The 22,806-nt window shown below is 40.6% G+C and overlaps 1 protein-coding gene across 2 annotated transcripts in view; it reads left to right on the top strand.

Annotated features, from left to right (window-relative positions):
• CNTNAP5 (contactin associated protein family member 5) overlaps positions 1-22,806 on the top strand; it is a 769,999-nt gene that overhangs the window by 385,166 nt on the left and 362,027 nt on the right. For both annotated transcript variants that reach the window (XM_070581024.1, XM_070581025.1), the window contains exon 8: positions 11,760-12,024. In XM_070581024.1, coding sequence (XP_070437125.1) covers positions 11,760-12,024 — 265 coding nt within the window. The remainder of the gene's footprint in view (positions 1-11,759; positions 12,025-22,806) is intronic.

Below are 22,806 nucleotides of genomic sequence, written 5' to 3'. Positions count from 1 at the left end.
TCCTTGAACAATAATATCCATATTTGAGCTCTCATGTAAGAAGTGAAACAGTTTCTATTTCAGTATCAAAGTAGGAAAGCCCAATTCTACTATTACGGTCATAGAGAGGCTCTAGACTTGTACTGTCCAATATGGTAGCCACTAGCCATGTGTGGCTACTGAGCATTTGAAATATGGCTAGATCAAATTAAGATGTGCTAGGAAGGTAAAACAAAAAAAAACAACTCTGTGATTTTAATATTGATTGCATGTTTAAATAATATTTGTATGTATTGAGTTAAATAACCCAATATTCAAACTAAAATTAAGTTAATCTCTTTTATTTTACTTTATTTTAATATGGCTACCAGAAGATTTTAAATTACATGTGTGGCTGACATTACATTTCTGTTTCACAGTGTTAATCTAGAGTATCTATCACCCCAAATATAAGTAGTCCAGTTTCAGCCTCTATTTTTTATTACTTTTTTTTTTTTTTGAGGAAGATTAGCCTTGAGCCAACATCCATGCCCATCTTCCTCTATTTTATATGTCGGATACCTGTCACAACATGGCTTGATAAGTGGTGTATAGGTCCACACCCAGGATCCGAACCGGCAAACCCCAGGCCACTGAAGCAGAGTGTACAAACTCAACTGCTGCACAACTGGGCTGGCCCCAACCTCTATTTCTTATTACTTTTATTAGGAAAACTTTTTAAATATTTATTTGAAGATAGTAGCAATAATTAGAATTAGATATGTTTCTTCTCATTTTATAAATCATTATTGATCAATTTGAGAAGCTGATTTGTATAGTGTACTCATTATAGAGCTGTACATGTGCTTAACTTTCCAGGCCAATTGGTGGTACTTGCCCTTCACACACACTTGCTACTTTCCTGGTCTCTACTCAGGATCTAAGAAGCTCATATTATATTTTCGGAGCTAAGAACATTTGTTCCACACTAAAGTGAATTTAGTCTAAAGAAGCATCATATGCTTGCATGTCAAGTGGACGTTGCTTTGTTTGTGGGACAAGAAAGTTTACTCAAAAGGAAAAATTAAACACACATGCACACACACACAAGCTTCCTCTGGCCTTACTACCATAATGTCTCTCTAACTTTCCTACTCGAGTGAAATAGCCACATGACCAAAGATTGCAGAAGAAGGGACAAGCAATTCTGAAATTATTCAGGGGTGGAAACCATTTGAAAAATAGTAGTCGTTGGGTTTTATATCCAGCTGCTTCTACCTCTTCTTGGATTAACTGCTATTATTTCTTTCTCTTAATGATCCACCCTAATGCCCTTGATAGCAATTACTGACGCTGAATATTGTTGTAGTGAAAACATTTAAATAAAATAATACTTGGAAATGCTTTAGCTAAAACTTCCATTATAAAAGTTATAACTCTCCATTTTAAATAAATTGGAAATAGAGAAAAAATTATGTAAATAAAAGTCACCATAATTCCACTCAGAAAGAGCCATTATTTAGCAAATTAGTCTATACCTACATATCTATATAGATGTATTTTATCTGATTCATACGTGTAAATTTGTATTCTCTTCACTTCATTTAATATTATAAGCAATTTTCATGCTTAACATAAGCATTGCAACTAGAGGTGGCAAAATAATATGTCATATAGATACAACATAATTTACTTAACTATTTAATTTTAGGCTCAGGTTTGTATTATTATAAGTAATAATGCTTAGTGTATAAATCTTGGTCCAATTTCAGATTATTTCCTGAAAACAGATTCTAGAAGTGAAAGCAAAGTATCAAAAAGGATTATTAATATTCTTAAGCTTTCTGATTTACATTTCTAAATAGTTGTACAGAATATTTGGAAACAGAAATTAAAGGGTATTCAGGATAGAGTTACAGCTTTGTCTTTTTCCTTAAAACCAAGAGGTTATTAGTTTAATCATGGGCCTGCTTTTCATTCTCTTCCACCCTCCAACTCCCAAGGACCTCCTCTGGGTTTCTTCTCTAGGTAAAAGGCATCACTGTTTGCAAAAGCCCAAACTCAGGTGAAAGTGTTCATCTTCGATGCACAGGGAATAAGCACCAAATACAGGGCCAGAAACAGAGGCACACAGGCAAGTAGCCTGAATCTATAGCCAAGGAGCTGAAATTAGGAGCCAGTAGGTTTAGGCGGAGGGGGGCATGCAAAAGAAAGGCAATGTCAAGAGATTCTCTGAGGCCAAAGGCAGTATGTGGCTCTCAGTGGGTCCCTGTTTCCTGGTGCCTATAGGTAGCCAGTTTGTGGAAAGCCAGAGGACAAGGTTGTGTCAGGGACCACCAGCTAGCCTGTGCAGGCTCTCAGCCATAAGTGGGGTGTTTCTTCTAATATTTAAGACACTTCTCTCATGGATACCCCTCAAATGAAACCCCAAGGAAGATGATCTCTATCCCTGAAAGTTTCTTTTGGCAGAAACAAAATGTTGACTGTGTAGGCTAAGGCCAAGCATCTTGTGTCCCTTAAATTCCAAAACTGCATCGTGCCCTTCTTCCCGGTGGTTGTCCTCCTCTGCTTTCTCATCCTTTGCCCCAATCCTATTTCCAGCCCCACTCCCTCCTGCTCATCCTCCAAACTTCAAATCATGAAGCTCTGTTACATGCTGTCTCAGCAACATAGACTTCTCCCTCACGGCACTTAATCACAGCTGTGATGATATGCTCTGTCCCTCATCCCAACACAATGCAAGTCCCAGGTGGGCAAGATCTCTGCCTGACTGTCTCCTGGGCTGTGTCCTTGCCACTAGGACTGAGCCTGGCCAACATGAACTGCTTAATCAATATCTGCTGAATAAAAGATTGAAGGAGACTATCTGTCCCCAAACACGAAAAGATCCTTCATTGTTCCCCTGCTCCCTCTGAGTTTGAGAATCAGGAAGATAGTTTAGCTCACAGGCCAGCATTTCTCCTGCATTTAATGATAGCATGCCAGTCAGTCCTGGGAGTTTTCAGACAAATCAAATTAGAAATGGTTGTAGTCATTTGGAAAATCAAGAACTGGCTTTGAAATCTTTCCCCACAAATTAGATTGAATCAAGATCATTTTTTCCCTGGCTTATAAATGCTTGATTGGCTTTGTTTGATGCCTCATGATTGAAACTCAGCCTTGAACTACTGGCTTTATTTTTTACTCAGCAGGGTGTTGTGATGTCTGGATGATGATTAAAAACAAAACAAACACCCACAATAAAAAATGCTTTGTAAATAACAGCTCAGCACAGTAATACAACCCTTGGAAATGGCACATTTAAGAAACTCTAAAACCAGTCAAGGTAAGCAGAACTTCAAGCTGGGTCTGCTGTATTCCTTTGAAGTCTTAAAAATTGGTTTTCTGGTGCAGCAGGACAGCCATACCTGACATCATCTCTACTCAAGCCCCAAGGAAGGGATCTGCCAAGACTTGGTTGTTACATTTGAGGAGTCCCGGTGGGAGGAGATGAGCCGCCGTCCTCCACATCCCTCGCTCACCTCTGCAGTCCTTTGCTCCAGCTTCTTCCTTAGTCCCCAGACTGGATTTAGACTAATCTTACCTTTAGTCAAGGTCTATTCCCAGCCTACCCCAATCTATGAGCTTAGGTCCTTTTTCAACTGACAAACAGTGATCTACTCTTTGAATCCTTTTTTTCCTTCCTTTTTTCCTGTGGGGGTAGACAGAGTTGTTCTCAGAAAAGAGACAGCTGAGTGCCATGGGTACCAGAGGTCCTCAGTTCCAGATCCTTCAGATGAATTTCTGATTCATGCCACCCTTCCACCTAATGCCATTCTCCATCACCTCCCCATCCCCCAACAGAGGCACAGTGAGGGGCTGAGCTTGCCCCTTTTGGGAGAGTGAACTATGACTTCACATGCTCCTGCCATGAGCCTGGTAGCTGTCAGGAGGCTCAGGGCCCTGGAACAGTTCCCTGTATCCCTTGGAGAGCCAATCTGACCATCTGCCAAGGACCAAGGTTTTAGCATCCCAATTGCATCAGTTCCATTACACACCCTGATGGCCAATAGTTCCTCAGGCAAGTGCCTGACAGTTGTTTTATCCCTGTCCTGATCTTCCCAGGTGTCTCTAGCCCAGATCAGGGTCTTATTGCTCAGCTGGTGAGCAGTTTTTGGTGGGTGAAGTGAAGTCATAGGAGAAGAGAGTCAGGGAGTGGTGGCAAATGGACTAATTGAAAATGAGTTAGAGGCCACTGACCTTGCATGCTCCTTATGTGCCTTTTATTTATAACTTATTTATTTTCAGATTTTCATTTAAAGAAGAGCAGAAGATAACTTTCTGGTGCCTTCCACAAAATAGCTAAATGTCTTGAATCACTATCACAGGCAGTAATAGATGTCTTTGGATAGTGAAATGAATCCAGAGGAATGCACTTGCCAAACCAAGATAACTACAAAAAGATGGTGGCTATCATCACTGCCCAAAGTTTGACTGGGGGAATAATGAGGGATACCTATGAACAATTCATCAATGATGGCCCCTTTTAACCTTATCCTATGGTCTATGCAGCCAACACAAGGTCTTCAAGTAAGTAACAATCTCAAAAGAGGGTAGATTCCTTACCAGAGAGATAAGGCAAAGACAACACCTAAGTAGAAATTCAGGCACAATTAGCTTTTGTTCCTAAGATCTAAAGTTTATCACAGGCATCTATGACCTCAACTAAAATAAGCAAAGGATTATGTTCAATCACAAAGCTGCGAAATCGGCGCAAATTAAGCCGTTGGTTAATGTCTTTCTTCTCAATTCCGCTAGCTCCTTATTCTAGCCTAGTAAATTATAACATTTTTGCCTTGCACTATCTGAGGCCTTGCTAAAATACCCAGTGGCCAATGAAGATAGTGGTGATGGTTTCCATGTTTAGGAATGTTTGACAAACGCAGAGACCATTAGCTCATTGTTCAATACATTTCAGTGTATTCCTTCTACCGTATACTCACATTTAGACCATGATGGTGTTTTCTCCATTATGTCTATAAGCAGAATAGCATCCTCTGAAGTTGGCCCCTCTGTATGACAAGCCCTGTTTGTGACAATTCATCTGATTCATTCTGTAGTCACATGGCAAAGACTTAAATGGTACCTAACTCTCTGTTGGATACTCCTCACCCATAAGTAATCAGGAGACCATGGTAATTATGCTATAAGATCCCCTTTTTGATGAGCCCCTTCACCATGGAGGAAAGTTTTAAGCTGGATGGATTTTATTGGCTTTCCATCAGCATTTGACAAACTTCTGATTTGGTGGCAGAATGATTTGGATATGTTTGAAAAGAGGCTGCTGTCAGAACCTGTATTCTCTCTCTTTGTTTTCTTCTAATTTTCATTGCTCAGACCTTGGACCAGCACCCAGCTAAGCAACTTACATATAATTTCTCGCATTTTGTTATCTCCAAGAAAGTTTTAACCACTATAATTTCTGGTACAGTTCAGCATCACCCTAGCATTCTCTTTATAAAGTGTTTTAGGAACAGAGGGCAGAAGGAGGGATAGTCAGCTGATTGGTTTTTATACCCTGGTAAGCATGTTTTAATTGGGCTTATTTTTAAAAATATGGAACAGTATCATCTTCAGCTTACTTACTTTTTAAAAAAATATTTTATCATCATCTATGGAGACTTTTGCTCTCTTCCCTGCAGTTAGAAAGGAATTGATAAGGAAAAGCCCTAGGTTTACTTCCTTATGCCTTGAATCATTATAAAGAAAAGTCTTTCAAAATGTAAATACTTGGTTGTACTTCTCATGCAAACAATAGAAATCATTCAGATGGTGCCTATCCCATCCAAAGAGAAGATAGATGAAAGGATAGGACTGTTCCATCTCAGATACCAAAAGAATGTGGGAACTGGTGGCAACCTTAGAAACATGGCAGCCTCAGGTTACAAAACAAGAAACTAAGGCTACAGAAGTGACTTGACTTAAGTGACCCAAAAAAGTGGCAGACCTGGGAAAACAGAAAAACAAGTAGTTAGAAACAAGGCTAGACATTGCCCATATTCTTGTTTGATCCTAGATCAACTTACTACCATTATTTTCTTAACTATAGTAGCAAAAAGTTAAGGATCAGAGAGAATATATGGTTTTGCCAGTAAATATTCATGATAAGAATCCAGTTCTACATAATTCAACAGTTTCCCTTTCTTCTCAGATTCAAAGCAACATGCTCTATATTCAATTACAAATGTATTATTATGTCAAGCCTATACCAGAAGAGTAGCTAATTATCACAAGGCAGTATAAGAATATGACAAATGTGTGGACATATGAATAAACGGTATAGTAACACAAACCATTAAAAGCCAGTTGAGGAGGCAGCCACCTTGGGCTGGAGGGGTCAGGAAAGGCCTCAGGCATGGACTCAACTTGGAGGGAGGGAGTATGAGGGTAGATGCAGAAGCCTGAAGACATCACTCCTGGTTTAGGGACAAATGTGGGAAGTGTGTTTAGGGGACAGTTTACCCTAATAACCATGCAAATTGGTCAGATTAGTGAGCTTAAGGACTTCTCTCTGCTGTCAATGTGTCTTCACACTCTAGTGAGAGTGGATGACAGCCAAGGCAAGAGGCAATCTATCAGCAGTTAAGGGCCATCTCTGCTCTTTCCTGTGTGAAACTCCTTGAATAAGCTGAGGAGAGTAGAAGCTATGCCTGATCTTTCTGCCCCTTCACCCTGCACAACATCTCTGATCAATTTTGCCGCAAAATATGTTTACTTTTCTCCATCTCCTTTGCCATTCTAGATAGAGCCCTCCACAAGCCCTTAAGTGTTGTTATCTATATTGCTACAATAGCTGCCTGAAGCGTGACCCGTGGCTACTCTTTTTGGGACAAAATACACTCTCTGCTCCCTAACTACACCCCCAGAGGGTTGCATCTGAAGCACAATATGGCAGTATATACTAGTCTCTACATCTTCGCTCTTTTCAATTCTCTTTTTCCTATGGGATGAAGTTCTAGAACCTTGACATGGTCTGAAGTCTTGCATGCTTGCATCCCTTTCTGCCTTTCCCACTTCATCTTGCCTGCTATTGTGCGGGCTTCTCAACTGCAGTCAGCTGACCCTCTGCCAAGTTCTTGAATACGCAGCTTATCTTCCGGCTTCTGGCCTTAGCAAATGCTTTTCCTCTCTTGCCCAGATAACACTTCTCACTCTCCAATTAGCTACTCCTGCTCTTCTATAAAATCTCAGTTCCAATGTTACCTCCCTAAGGAAGCCTTTGTAACCCTCCAGATTAGGACAGACTTCCTTTGTGTATGACCTCATGTACTGCTCTTTCATAGCAGTTGATGAAATAGGAGTTTTTCTCTGCCTTCTGAAGGACAGGCCTCCTTGGGGAGGATGAATCAATGAAAAGGGTTTGTTTCCTCTCCTGAAACAAATTTTGCTCTTGTGTTTCAAGGTCCTAACCATCCTTAGGTGGACATCAAACTTCATGAGTCAAATAGGGGACAGTATAAGCTCTTGTAGTTTATAGTAGAAAACAAAGTGTTTTTCCATAGTTACGGGATGTCTCTCTAAGATGGTCTGTGAATAGATCTTTAGAGATTCAAAGTTTGGTCCTTTGAATCAAACTCTTCTCTGAGAAAAGTGGGATGAGAATTTCTGTGTTTTGAGACTGCAGAGAAAGGCCATGGTGGATCCCAGAGAAGGAAAGTGAACATTGTTTGGGGGTCTCCAAAGGGACAAATAGGTTCTCTATTTTTAGATCAGCACTTCTGAATACCTCATCTTTTGGAGAAGGAAGGGCATGTATGAGCGTGACGTCACAGGGCACTAAGAACTACCATTTGGGGACAAAGGGAGGTCTCGGCTAGGGGTACTAGCAATTGTTGTCTTGAGGAGGCCTCATCAAAACGTTGACCAGCAGCATCAGTCAGACCACAAAGGGTCACATCAGATATCAAGGTTTTGGTCTCTTCACTGTAGAGTGATCTTCTTTTTGGACAGTGAAAGACGTTGAAGGTTTTGTAAGATATAGAGGGGGAAAAAGGGACCCATGGCAGTGATATTGACTTTTTTCATTCTCATCCATCATCCATGATTTACCTGGGAGATTTGATCACAGGGCACCCCTGGGTCATGGCACACTTTGTACCAACTGCAGTCAAAATGAACATTTAATGACTGTAGAATGCAAAGGATCAGGATCACATTTATGTATATAACTCATAAACCTCTATTCTTAGCACTTTGTTTTACAATGCTTGAGAAATCTTGAATGGATGTTGAAGTTTCTAATGAAATAAATGTACAGTGGAGAATAGAGAGAGTCTGAGGAATGGAGCTCCCTTCTTGTGGGGGATGGGATGAAAGTTGAATTAATAGATCAAGAAGATATATAGGGTAGAATATAGTCTGTCAACTTTTTGCCACTACATTTTGACACTATTCTAAAGTAAATTGTCGTCTTGCATGCTGTTTCTACATCATTGGTGGGGACTCCCTCAAATTCTGTCTTGAGAAGGATGCTGAAGTCACAAATGGCATTATTGGAAAAGATTAAATAGTCCATGTTGATTTCAAAAGTAGTGCTTTTTCATTTAGCTAATTTTTTCTTCTTTCTCCCTACTTTAGCGCATGGGGGTGAGTATTAATGTTCCTCAATACTGTGGCCTTTCTGTGGGCAGCAAGTACAGCTGAGATGGGAGCATAAGCAGAGTGGCAAAGCAGCAGCTGCATGTTGGGGAGCTGAGGTGGAAACACTTGCATTCCCCAGGAGAGGTGTGTCAGGTTTGGTGTAGAAGGCATTTCCCACCTGCTCCCATCTCTTCTGTCCTACTTGCCCTTGGACTAAACATTGGAGAACATAGCAGAGGTGTGCTCCAAAAATGGAGACATTTTGGGCAGCTCAGACAGCTGTCTGGGTGCAAGGACAACAGAGGACAGTGTGAAGGGAATGTGGGTTAGGGAGTGGAGGAACATGGCCTTCAATGAACAAGGAAAACCATCCAAAGAGAGAGTACATACCTCCATGTATTTCAGAGTTTTTCTGCTCTCTGCTGAGCAGTGTTGGCCTTACCTTAACCAGTGAGAATGCCTGAAGTATTTATTTGAAGTTCTTCTCACTTCAGGAAGGGAGCTCCCAGACTCTTGTCAGATGTGAGTGAACTGATCAAATAAGGGGAGAAGCTCAGCTCCCCTAGACCCCCACTGTGCCGAGGCCCACCTTCCATGACCTGTTCATCCAGAGAACACTCAGAAAATGGCTTGGATTGAGCTAAACATTGGATTTTAAATCAATAGGGGGAAGGGGCATTTTTATAACCTTGTACACTTCTGCCTTCCATCTCCCAACCATTCTCCCTTCTACACAGCCTCCAACTTTGGGACAGCTTTGCTCTGGCAAATCTGTTACCAGAGGAGGTGATACTGAACTCAGGAAATGAAAAAGGGAAGAAAAGTTACTGCTGTCTCCCAACTTTGTGTAGGAGCATTCGTGATTTTGCTTCTTCCAGAAGACAGCCTTGTCTCAACTAATTTGCCATCAGTGAGAATATTTTCATTCTTGAAAGGAAACCCATCAGAAATAAAAAAAAAATGCAAGTTAAAGCAACAGTAGGATATCATGAGCAAGTTGGTGGTTTTTTTTTAATTGGTGGTACTCAGTGCAGAGGAGGAAGGTATCAGAAATGGTGGCTAAAAGTAAAAAGTCTTCCATGTCAGACCAACATAGGTTTGCCTCCCATTGTCACTGCTAAGGAGGCACATGGCTTTTGTTAAACAGCTTACTGCCCTAAACCTAGTCTGTGCATTCTTTAAATAGATGCAGTGTTATTGTGCAGAACGCATGAGATATGTGTATAAATGCTTAGCCTACTGCCAGGCAGCACGGAGCATTGTAAACTGTAGGCAATTTTTTGATGTGTATCAAGGGCCTTGCCCTTTGACACATTAATTAACTTCTTGGGATCCAGCCTAAAGAGAAGAAAATGTCTAAACAACTAGAACAAATGACTAATGCAAGAATATGCTTACGGCAGGGTGCTTTACGGGTGAATCATCAGCAATGTACTATTGGTAGAAGTTTGTTTGGGGACTGCTACTTGTTTTCAGAAATACAAGATTATCAGAAACAGACATGGTTGAGACCTAGGGATGTTTTTTGGGACTATGAAGTTTCAGGAGCTGAGTGATTAACCTGTCTAGGACTGAAAGTAGTGCTAGGTATCTGACCCACTACCTGGCCACCCCAGTGGGAAGTTGGATTCTTGCAGTAGATCAAGCCAGGTTGTTGCCCTTTCAGAAATCCCTGTCTTTTTTGTATAAGTGGTGCTGGCTGTAGGAGTGACTCTAAAAGCTGAGCCACAACATCATGCAAAGGCAGCCATTCAGTGGCCTTGAAAGGAAAAACTTAGAGGGAACCTGATGTATCTATGACTATTTAGATGAGGATGTGGTTAGTTTGGAGTCCAGAGAGACAAATGGTAGGGATAGAAAATAGGATGTGGTTGGTTATGGATAAAAATTCCAAGTGGTTTCAATAATATAACACCTATTCACAATTTCTAAGGTGTTTCAGGCTTTTTCTTTATTCATCTAGAAGTGGCTCTAGCATATGGCTCAGTTGGGCACATATACACATTTCTTTCTTTCCCTGTTAACCTCCTGATGTAGAGCCTTACTCTAGCCATTCTGCAAGAAACTTGGACCAGTTTTTCCGTGACTTACGCAAAGAATAATTTTCTTCTTCTTTCTGGTTCTAATCTATGCACACTTAACATTCCTCACATGTAATTCTCTCATCCACCCCCCATGTTACTGAAAATAGTGTTAATAAACTAAAAATCTGGGGGCCAGCCCCGTGTTCCTGTGGTTGAGTTTGATGCATTATGTTTCAGGGGCTTGGGTTCCTGGTTTCGGATCCTGGGCGTGGACCTACACCACTCATCAGCCATGCTGTGGCAGTGACCCACATACAAAATAGAGGAAGATTGGCACAGATGTGAGCGCAGGGCTAATCGTCTTCAAGCAAAAAAGAAAAAACAAAGAAAAATCTGGCCAATGTCACTTTATTGCTTCTAAGTTTGAATGCTAACTTCAGCAAGCATGAAAGGGCTTTTAAACTCTGCCTCACTCATCTTTCTAGCCTCATCTCCTTCATGGTCCCTGGACCTCTCTGCCCCACTTGATGTTCAGAAATGACAAGATCCCTGTAATTCCCCAAGGATGCCATTGTGCTAATTTCTCTGAGCCTTTGCATGCGTAGTGACTTTTGCTGAAAAGGCTAGCCAGGGCACGATCACTCCTCTCCTTCCCTACCTCTTTCCAGGAAAGCATCACCCACCTTGTGAAACCTTTGCTTGTTTAGCTATTTCTTCTGCGAGGCTTGCATGGAAGCTGGTGTCTCTCTCTTTTAGCACATTTCACATTGTAACAAAGTTTTTTCGTGTGTATCACTTTAAAAGTTATTTCAGTGCATGGCATATAGTTGACTTGCAGGACATATTCATTCAATGAATGAATGTAATTATTTTTATATCTTTGGTTCCCTAGAAAATGTTGATGCTTCCCAGCATCCCTCCCTCCCCAGGGTCTTTGATGGTTCTCTTTGCAGATAACGCTATGATCCTTAAAACAGGAACCAGAAACAATCGTGCGGTATATCTGAACAAAGCTGACATATTTTTCCCTTTAAGATCTTGCAGCTGAATGTGGAATGATCTTGAAATTAAGGTCAGCTCCAGGTGGTTGTTTATATCAGCTGTCAGATTGCAGAATAAAAAATGGCTTTTATATGTTTGATTTTTATTGTTTTCCAGGGCAATGTCACTTTTTCCTGCTCCGAACCACAAATTGTTCCCATCACATTTGTCAACTCCAGCAGCAGTTATTTGCTGCTGCCCGGCACCCCTCAAATTGATGGGGTCTCAGTGAGTTTCCAGTTTCGAACATGGAACAAGGATGGTCTGCTTCTGTCCACAGAGCTGTCTGAGGGCTCGGGGACCCTGCTGCTAAGCCTCGAGGGAGGAACCCTGAGACTCGTGATTCAGAAAGTGACAGAACGTGCGGCTGAAATCCTCACAGGTACTGTCTGCCGACACCTTCTAGGTCGGGTTCTTGTTCAGCCAAGTCAACAGATGTTTGAGCTTCTGCCCAAAACATAGAGAATCCAGCTCCCAGGGATGCGGAATGACCCAGTATTCAAAAATTTACTCCAAGTCTGAAAAGGCAACATTACTTTTTATTATTAGAAAAAACACTAAATTCAAATCTAACTCTGTAACCTTTGGAAAGTTCCTTAATTTCTTTGTCCCTCAGCAGTCTCATCTGAGAAGTGAGAACAACAACTCCTATTCAACACTATTTGGCATAATATAGTCCACTTACAGCCCACGTTGCTGGGTTCTTTCCAGAGAAGACATATGGTATACGGAATCTTCACATGCTTATTCATGGAAAGTAGGATTTTCCACTTTATAGATGAGGAAATGAAGAGTCATGGAGGCTAAGTATCTTCCAAAATCACATGGTGATACCCGATGGAATTATGATTTCATTCTGAATTTATCTGATGCCAAAGCCTATAGTTTCCCTGAATACCACACCACCATGGCACTTTTTAGAGCCCCCAAATTCTATTTCAAGTATAAATATTAGTCAGTTTAAAAAAAAATTCTTTAAATATATTTATTTATTTATTCATTTATTTTGAGGAAACTCAGCCCTGAGCTAACATCTGCCAATCCTCTTCTTTTTGCTGAGGAAGACTGGCCCTGAGCTAACATCCATGCCCATCTTCCTCTACTTTATATGTGGGACGCCTGCCACAGCATGGCTTGATGAGCAGTGCCATGGTCTACACCTGGGATCCAAACTGGCGAACCCGGGGCCACCAAAGTAGAACGTGTGCACTTAACCACTGTGCCACCGGACCGGTCCCTAAATATATATTTAAGATATTAAGTAAATACTAGTACATATGACATCTGGGTATGGCAAAACTTTTATAAATGGTCTTCAAATAGCTGAAGTTTGGAAAGAACGCACTTTTGTAGCAATATAGTATAGATTCTAAAATACAGCAATACGGAACAGATCTGTGAACAAGTTATATCTTTCAATATTCTGGTTCTTCCATCTGCTGTTTCTTCAACATAGAACAGTGGAAATTTCTCCCTCCTTCTCCATTTATCTTACTAATGTCCCCTGTCCTTCCAGAAGCAGTGTGCTCACTTAGTTGACAAGTACATATTAAGGTCAAATCATGTGCCAGGTACTGGACAGGGGGCTGAGGCCTGCTTCAGGTGAACCAGTCCTTTGAGAAGCCTCCCTGGCTCTGCAGCCTGAGTGAGACCCCTTCTCTGTGCTCACGGGGCCAATATCCATCGCGGATGACACAACATTTTTCTTTAATTTAAATGTCATTTTCCCCCTACTATACTATGAGTTTTCTTATCCAAATAAATTAGAGAAAATTGAGTTAAATAGGAAAAGATATAACTTAAGGTCAGACTTTAGGAGAGCCGCAAACGCAATAAGTGAAGAAAAAGGCCTGTGGACTCTCTGGAGCAGCAGGAGGGCCCGGGGCTGGGAGTCAGATAGATGGATTCAAAGGAACCTCTTCTCCTTACTGTTAGTGGAGTGGTTCTGGACAAACTTCTTAACTTTGTCTCACATGGAAATGAGAGTGTGTTAGTTATCTATAGCTGCATAACAAATTATACTAAAATTTGGCAGCTGAAAACAACATGTCTTATGTGTCAGTTTCTGTGGGTCAGGGATCCAGGGGCTCCTTGGCTGGGTGATTCTGGCTCAAGGTCTCTCCTGAGGCTGCAATCAAGTTGTTGGCAGGGGCTATAGTCATCTCAAGGTTCAACTGGGGGTAGGTCTGCTTCCAACCTGACGCATGACACTATTGGCAGGTCTCCAAAAATCCTCTTCCAAGCTTATCCCCATGGCCTCTGCAGAAGGCGGCCTCACGAAATGACAGCACCCTTACCCTAGAGGCAGTGAGCCAAGAGAGAGTGAGGAAGAACAGCCAAGACAAAAGCCACAGTCCTTTTATAACGTAATACCAAAAGTGGCATCCCATCACTTTTGCCATATTCTGTTCATTAGAAACAAGAAAATGAGCTTAGCCCTTGCTCAAGCCAAGGGGATTATACAGGGCTGCAGATATAAGGAGACACGGATCATTGGGCACTGTCTTAGAGTCTACTTATAACATGAGATGAAAAGAAATTCTTAAAAAATTCTAAAAAGTTCTTAAATCCTTAACATCACAAAACTATGATGACAATTAAATGAGATAGTGTATCTAAAATCTTTAGCACAGTGTTGAGAAGCTATTTAGCAAATTTCCTTTCCTTTCATCCTGACTCAAGATGCATAGCTAGAAGGGGCCTTGCTCTGTAGAGTCATAAAAGTGAATTTGTGCAATCACAGGACTTTTAGAAAATGTATGAGATTTCCAGTATTGGAGGTGAGTTAATCACTTAGAAACATAATATTTTTTATGTTCAGAGTTGTGAAAGTTAAACCTCAATTCTCCTTATTTGAAGGAGAAAAATGTGTGCTGGCACTGGGCTGTTTTTCGCTAATGGTGAGATGTTTGGGCAGCGATACTTGTAGGCCTCAGGTCAAAAATGCAGTTTTAATATAGTACAGGCCCTGGTGGCACTTTGCTCTGAAGCATCCAGGTGCTGCCTGTATTATTAAGCACATGTCAGTCCATTAAAATGCATTTATGACTGAGAGAGGCTGGTAAAAGCTGCCATGTTACCCAGCTACAGAAGGAGAAAAAATTATCAGTTGTTTCAGATCTGTCTCTCAAAAAGTGAAACAAGTAAAATGAAGTTCTAAAAATGTGCTGACTGAGTTCCTGAAGTCTGCCTCAGAAAACTCTTGCTTGATTCTTTCCCCAAGATGAATTTCCTGAATTTTGGAAAGTGTGACTTCTTCCATTTTTCTTTGACTGGATCAAAGCTCTGTATCTTCTGGCATTTTTCTACCTGGGGGAAAAAAAAGACAGGAAAATAAACAAAAAGGAAATAAACAAAAACAGTTTTCTCCTCCTTTACATTTCTGAGGAAGCTTGTTTTCAAAGTACTTGAGATCATATTGGCTCTATAAGAAATGAAAATGTCATATGAGAAACTTGAAAGTAACGACCCTTGTCCCAATAATTTTCAGGGCCAGTGGGGCTACCCTTGTTACATGGTACATCACAGAAAACAGAAAATAGCACCACATTTTATTAATGGGATGGTGAATCCAGATATTTAAAGATTTGAGACTAGTTTATGTGTTCTCATGTCCTAGATCTGAAAGAGAAGCTAACTCTGTGGAAAGGGAGGCACATAGACGCCTAGCACATTCACTCCAGTTTTCGGAGCTTCGTATAGTGTGCATAGCTTTTGGGGGGTGTTATTTTGAGCTTTTGGCATTGCGATCAGGGAGAGAACTGAAAACTAAATACATCCTCAAAATAGAAGGCATCTGAATTCACTCATTATAGGATGAATCTTCAGGAAGATGAAGGACAACAGTGTAATCCCTTCCTTGTATTTTTCTTTATTTTCTATTTTTTCCAACTCCGTTCTTGAAAGCCTTATACATGTGGATATGAGGAAAAGTTGAGGGCATCATTTCACTGTAAGTGACGTTAGAGAAGAATCAACATCATTTCATGTCTTTTTCAGGTCAGGCCTTGTGCTAGGACCTTGTTGTAAAATGCTGCTGGAAAAAACTCATGAAACTTGTGAAATGGTTATTATTATAGCAACTGCATAAGAGGAAAGTGAGAATCAGAAATTAAGTTAAAGTGACCAAGATGGTCAACCACCTCAGGCCTTTCCTTGAGATTCCCAAGTTCACGCTCTTCACACTGGATATTGCTGCCACCCACATTCATTGTTTTATACTGTCAGTTGTTTAAATAATTCAAATGTAAAGAATCTCTGCTTTCGACGCAAGATCTGCAGACAGATGTACAAGAGGCTATTAAGGAAAATAGGCTATTTGGGATCTAAAGTTGGGTCTTTTCTAAACGTTTTGCTTGGTGGCCCTATTACTGACAGATTCTTGAGTGAGGTGGGATTGACATAGGTGGTGAGTCACTGTCCATATAGACTTCTGGTCCACTTTAGCTAAGATTGCCTATATATTATAAAGTAAAACACGCATAGCTATAGGTCAACACACACACACCAACATTCACTGAATATATGTGACATACTCTTTCCAGACCTTGTTTAATGCTCTGTGCCGATTATCATCTAAGCACTAAAGGTACTAAGTGACGTGAGGTACTAGCAAGACTCTATCTGCTTTCAAAGACTTTGCCATGCGTTGTACAGGTTTCCCATTCTAATCACCCCTGTGCCCCAGACCCCAGCTGGGAATCTAGAGGCTGAACGGGAACAGAGAGAACACCTTCAAGGGGTCCTGCTGCACAGTGAGCCTTGACATTTCCTCTTCAGGAATCAGAGCAGTCATTTAGGAAATCCTAATCTCAAATAAATGAACAGACATCTAGATTGTCTACCTTATGTATCTCAAGCTCTCAATTCTCCCCCACTTCTCATGAGATCCCATGTGTCATAGGGACCACTCTATCTCTCAAGGCCACACTTGTTTGTTGAGCAATGGAAACCATGTTCTATTTTTTAATGAAGAAAATGGCTGTCGTCTTAAAGACTCTTACAGAGAAGCTTGGAGTGGAGACTGGTATTGTCCAAACCGATCTGAATTATTACTAAGAATACAGGAAATTGCATAAACGTAAAGGAGACCATCTGGTTTGTTTCTCTGGAGAATTAGGGCAGAGTGTTCTGGATTTTATGTGAAACATTAAATAAACTGAAGAAAAAGCTGGCACCACTATAATTATTTTGAAAGTGAGCTGACATTTCAATGTTATTTTTATTTTTTTGATGGGAGAATGCTAGGAATAAGAATAAGAAGAAAGAAGTCTGGGGGCTTCTGTCACTAAAATTTGAAGTCTTTTTTCCTACTGTACCGCTTCTCAAAATGTCAACTCCCACTCAGGAACGAGTCTGGGCAATGAGCCTAAACTCAGGCTATAGTGTTCAGGGCTCCAGTCTAGACGTGTTCTGCATAGATGCAGGATGTGGGTATGTCTTATTCTACTAGATCTCATTGTCCTCTTTTGCTTAAGGAAAGACTTGGTCTAGAATTACTGAAGTCCCTTCTAGCCCTTTACATGAGTACTTGAAGGAAAATAGCAGGTCAAATCTCTCCCCTATTATGTTCAAGGAAATTGTCAACCTCATAGTCTTCTTTAGAAAATGGGGTAAGTGGCCTTGATTGGGTGTATGCAAAGCCAAGAGCCCTGCCAGAAGTTATGTATCTCAAATCCCAAAATTGTGGTGCATTTTGTGGAGTAAAAGAGGTGAACTTGGCCTCTTTCATACAATAATTTTTGTGAATGGAATGCTTGTATGTCCCAGCAAGGTCATGGATATGACTCTCAGTGACCTGTATAGAGTTAGGAGCTAAAGACCCATGTCTGAGAAGTTGTTTTTTTGGTAACTGTCTTTAAATCATGCCAGAATACTTTGTGTGATATGTGTGTGTGTGTTGCTAAGGGGGTTATCAGAATATTTAGGGTCTTCAAACCACATTAATAAAGGAACAGTTGTAGGTACTGAAGCTATTTCATGTGGAGAGAAAACAAGACAGAGACATGATAAGGGTCTTCAGATGCCCGAGAGGCTGTCTCACAGATGAGGGTTTTTGTGTGTTTATGTCACTGCAGAAAGTAGAACAAGCACCAGTAAGGTCAAAGGGCAGAGAGACTACTTTTGGTTTTTCACTAAAGAATATCCAGAGCTTTTCAGCTGCACAGGATACTGCTTTGATATCACTAGAGGCATCAAATTCTGTGGCATTTTCCGGATTAAGGAATGAACTTCAGCAAGAGTAAATGGAATCCAGAAGATAGAGGAGGAAGTCTTCAAATTGAGAGATCTCAACCTGGAATCTGGGCACAGCTAAATGATTATAAGCTGGAAAGACAGAAGGTGAAAGCCAATGACCAGGCACAAAATGGTATTCCTGGGCAAAAGGAAACATGACTAGCAAAGATCTAGAAATTAACAAGATGCCATGGAAAAGTTTTCAATGGAGGCAAATGGCTTGTTAAAGAGCCGATCTTAGCTCATCTCATTGAATTCCTAGGTGCCAGTGATAGTGTTCATCATATTTGCTCTACCACCTTATAATTTTTTAGTATTTGTATAGCTCCTTCAAAAGTAAAAGTTAGAGAAGAATGTTTATTCACCAATTAAGCAATTCATTCTAATCAGTCATTAATTTTCTATACTTAGTAGACTTCTGTGACTAACTTGTTCTTTCTCTAGCCAAAGATACAATGAAATCCTAGCAACATAAACTTTGATCAGCAGCCATAATGGATGTTTAACTGACGATTATTTAACATTGACTATGTTTAAATTAAACGTCATCCTAGAGCTGTGGTAAACACCCTCCTACTTATCTTTTAGAATTTACTTCAACTTATATTTTCTCGAAAAACCTTCCCAAAGTAGGCCAGATGCCCCTTATCCAGTCTTCTAGTTCTTCTCCTTTGTAGCGTTGGCCCTAAGGATGTGTATATATGTATGTATGTATTAGTTTGCTAGGACTGCCATCACAAAATACCACAGATTAGGTGACTTAAGAGAAATTTGCTTTCTGGTAGTTCTTGAGGCTAGAAGTTCAAGATCAAGATGCCAGCAAGGTTGATTTCTTCTGAGGGCCTTTCTCTTGGTTTACAGATGCCCACTTTCTCCCTATGTCTTCATATGGTCTTCCCTCTGTGTCCATCTGTGTCCTAATAACTTCCTCTGGTAAGGACGCCAGTCATATTGGATATGGGCCCACTCATTGACCTCATTTTACCTTAATTACTTATTTAAAGGCCCTATCTCCAAATACAGATACTTTCTCAGGTACTGGGCATTAGGACTTCAGCATATGAATTTTGAGGGGAGCAAAATTCAGCCTATGACAATGTATAGTAATCACATGTCTATATAATTGTTTGTTCAATGCTTTTCTCATCACTAGAATGTAAGAGTCCATGGGAATAAGAACACTGTCTGCCTTGCTCATCACTATTTGCCCAAGACCTAGTATAATACCTTGTTTATAACAGGTCCTCATAGCTGTTTGCCGTATGTATGAGCAACTGTCTGATTGAATGAACTAGTAGAATTGATGTCCAAAACATTTCTGAAGGATATAGTTTTAACAGTGAAAGAAGAGTTATATTTATTTTTAACATTCATCCAACAATTATATGTTGCAGAATGTGTCAAACCCAGGAATAAGTTATACTTAGGGGAAGTACTAATTAGATAAAGGCTCCCGGAGGTGGGGAGATGGCTGGAAGAGCTGCATCATGCAGGATAAAAGTGTGCACCCTGATTAATACTTGTGGCAAGATGGTTTTAGGCTACAGCCCTGCAATTAACAGACCCACTCCCCCAATATTGCCCTTTTTCATACAAGTCATTTGTATCTAGCCACTATCTGCACTTCAAATAAACATGATGACTTCATGAACTTCATCCTCTGCTTCAAGTAAGTTGTCATTAATGCCTCTGTGTTTTAGCTAAGATGGTGTTAACAAGAAAAATCCCATTAGCGAGGGCAAATAAATAGATAGCAATGGGGCCATGACTGTCACAACAAGCTGTCTGGCTGAGCACAGAGTTCGAGTTTCAGAAGACAGAAATGTGATAAGGAATTCCATTTTATGGGAAACTGAGAAATGCAATTGCCTCGGCTTCAAGATGTCAAGCAAAAGTTGGGAATGGTTACCAAAACAGTGATCTTTTGGGCATCTGCAGCTTTTTCAGGTCTGAGTTAATGATGAAGGAAGCATTTACTCTTTCTTCTTCACTGCTCACTCAAAAGAGGAACTGAGGGAGCTAGATTTTTATTATTACAGCAGAATAATCTAATAGTCAAACTTGCTATCACTTCCTTTGCCCTTTCCTATTTCTACTTTAATAATTCTGTTATATAATCACCTTGCCTACATTTAATTCAGGAAGCGTTTGATGTGTCTTCTCTGTTGGGACTACACTCAAACCGGAGACTGGAGGCGTCGCCCTCCAGGAGCTCATAGGCACTCTTGGAAGGGATGATATTGAGGCCTTTATAGTGCAATAGGGCACATACTTAGGATACTAGGGGAGCACAGAGGAAAGGTACCAGGATGGGTGAGAAAAGGAAGACTTCCTAGGGGCAGGGCAACACAGCTTGGTTCTGAAGAATGAATAGAACTTCGCCAAACAAAGATGGAAGGAGAGGATAATACAATCAGAGAAGAGAAAAAGGAGGAGATCTAGAAGTGGTGGCTTTGGTGGCTCACAGGTGGCTTAGGATGCCTAAGTCGCAGAGGACAAAGGAGGACAGACGAAAGATGAGGCAACATTTTGCTCAAAGACATCAGAGTTTGGGCTGTATTCTGAAGGTGATAGAGAAACCTCTGTCTGGAGTTGAGCTTAATTTTTATCATGTAGATGCTTGAGCTGAACATTCAAGTCTATGCTATGGAAATAATACCTTCACCATCAACCACAAACATGTTGTATTTCCTATATGACTCTAGTGGATGACAAGCCCAGATGTTTTCCTCTCATATGCTGACCAAGAGTTTTAAGGATCCAGGTTACCTTGACGTATGAGCCAGGCTTTAACAACAAGGAAAGTTTTAACCTGTGATTTACGGCCCAAGTGCCAAAGAGGGCTCTGCTGCTGACACTTGGCAGTGGAGATACAGCTAGACTGATGCTCAATCAGTCAATAAGCACTTGGAGAGGGCAGGATGTTTCCCTGTTGATGCTGAGGGGGATACCAAAACATGATTCAGACCCTGACCCCCAAGAACTTGTAATCTCATTGGGGAGATAAGACTTACAAAGATGAATCGTTAATTAATAGTACAAGGCAGTAAATAATAGAAGTAAATTAATAGATCAGACAGTGGATGTTATAAGAATTCAGAAGGAGAAATTGCTATGTGTGGTCTGGTCAAGGAAAGCCTGCTTCATTCATTTCCTGGTTTATTAACCTGTTCATTCAATCATTCAGCACTTTTTATATGCCTTGTACTATGCCAGGTAACTGCGATAGAAAGTCAAAAAAATGTATGCTTCCTGTCCCTCCAGTTTAGGAGAGGAAGGGCTAGGACAAGAACGGGGCATGAGAGGAGAGGGAGATGAATTCGGATAGTGGGAGAAGTAGGAGGGAAACATGCAGGTGGAGTAGAGGCTGGCAGTGGAAGCACCAATTAGTTAAGTGCATTCACTTGAAGAATAATGAATACACTAGCCTAACTGGAGTAGGAATTAGTGAAGGAATACTGGGGCATAGGATTGAGACTACAGTTGGAGACTTGATTGCAGAAGACATAGATTGTCAAGAAAAGCAGTTTGAGTTTCATTTTCTGGGCTTCACGACCCACTGGAAGGATCTTTGTTGTGAGGTCAATAATAACTTTGTTCTTTAGATACTTCAATCTTGCAAGGTGTCCTGTCCCAGAAAGAGGTCCAAAGCTAGAAAAAAGAGGGAAGCCATCACAAAAATTCCCAGTTGCAATGATAAAGGATAGAATAAAAGTTGGAGACAGAATTTGAAGAATTCTGTAGGTAAGGAAGGGTTAATAGAATTTGATAATTGATGGATAAGCAGTATCCAAGAAAAACAGAACTCAGGATCTAAATTGTAGCTTAATGGTACTAATAATTATAATATGCTCTTTTACAATATGATTGACATTTTAAGACTGTTTTATTCAATTATTTATATATTCCCCACTTTGTTCTCTCAAAAATTGAAACTACCTTTGAACTATTAAGTAAAAGTAGGTATGACAGGATATGGAAAAATTGGTGAATTGGGTTTTCCAGGGAAGATAGAGCATAGGAACTTCCAAAGTCAAGCCAGGCAATTCTGTCTCTGTTTTACAGATGAGAAAGCATGTTTAGAAAGATTAAGAAATCTGTCTAAATTGCTAGAAATTATAAGTGGCAGGGCCTTGAGAAGGGGTAATGGGCAAATAAAGGCATCAAGGAAATCTGTAAGTTATTTCCAGGGTTGGGAATAGAGTATTCAGGGACTCTGCTCAGGCCTGGGCTGTAGCTCTGTGCATACTCGTGTGGCTGTAATGGCTGATGCTTAGAGGTCCTGGGACAGCCACTCGGTTTCACAGGTTCTGTCTTCAAACTATAAAGAGAAACACTGAAGTAAGATGAAATCTGAAATGCAAAAATCTGTTAGGAATTTGATTGAGAATGAGGAGCGGAGAGAGGAGAGAAGAGAGAGAGAGAGAGAAAACGCCAAGGCTCTGCAACCGCAAAATTGTTCTTTAATCCAGTGTTTCTCAACCAAGAGAGATTCCCCACTCCCGCCCATCCCAGCCTCCCATCCCCTCACTCCCCTCCCAGGGGACTTTGGACAATGTCTGGAAACATTTTTGGTGCTGGGAATGGGGAGATGATATTGGCATATAGTGATTTGGGGGTGACTAAATATCCCACACAAGAGGCACACTAAAGACACCCCACCCCCAACAAATAATTATCTGGTCCAAAATATCCATTGCCAGAGTTGTGAAACTCTGCTTTACAGGAAAAATTTACTCCTATAAAAAAAGTTTAAGCCTTCAGAATATTACTTAACCACCTTGAGTCTCAGTCCCATAAAATGTGAACTGTAAGCTTCTGTGAAGTTCTCCGTTACCAAAAGTACAAAAAAGACATGTTAGATGTCCCGTGATATTATTTATCTACAAAAATAAAATCAAAGTAGTTACAATTATCTAGAATTCCA

The sequence above is a fragment of the Equus przewalskii genome, chromosome 17, assembly GCF_037783145.1.
Source record: "Equus przewalskii isolate Varuska chromosome 17, EquPr2, whole genome shotgun sequence".
Taxonomy (NCBI): domain Eukaryota; kingdom Metazoa; phylum Chordata; class Mammalia; order Perissodactyla; family Equidae; genus Equus; species Equus przewalskii.
Note: the sequence above shows the minus strand (reverse complement) of the source record. Positions and strands in the feature narration are given on the sequence as shown.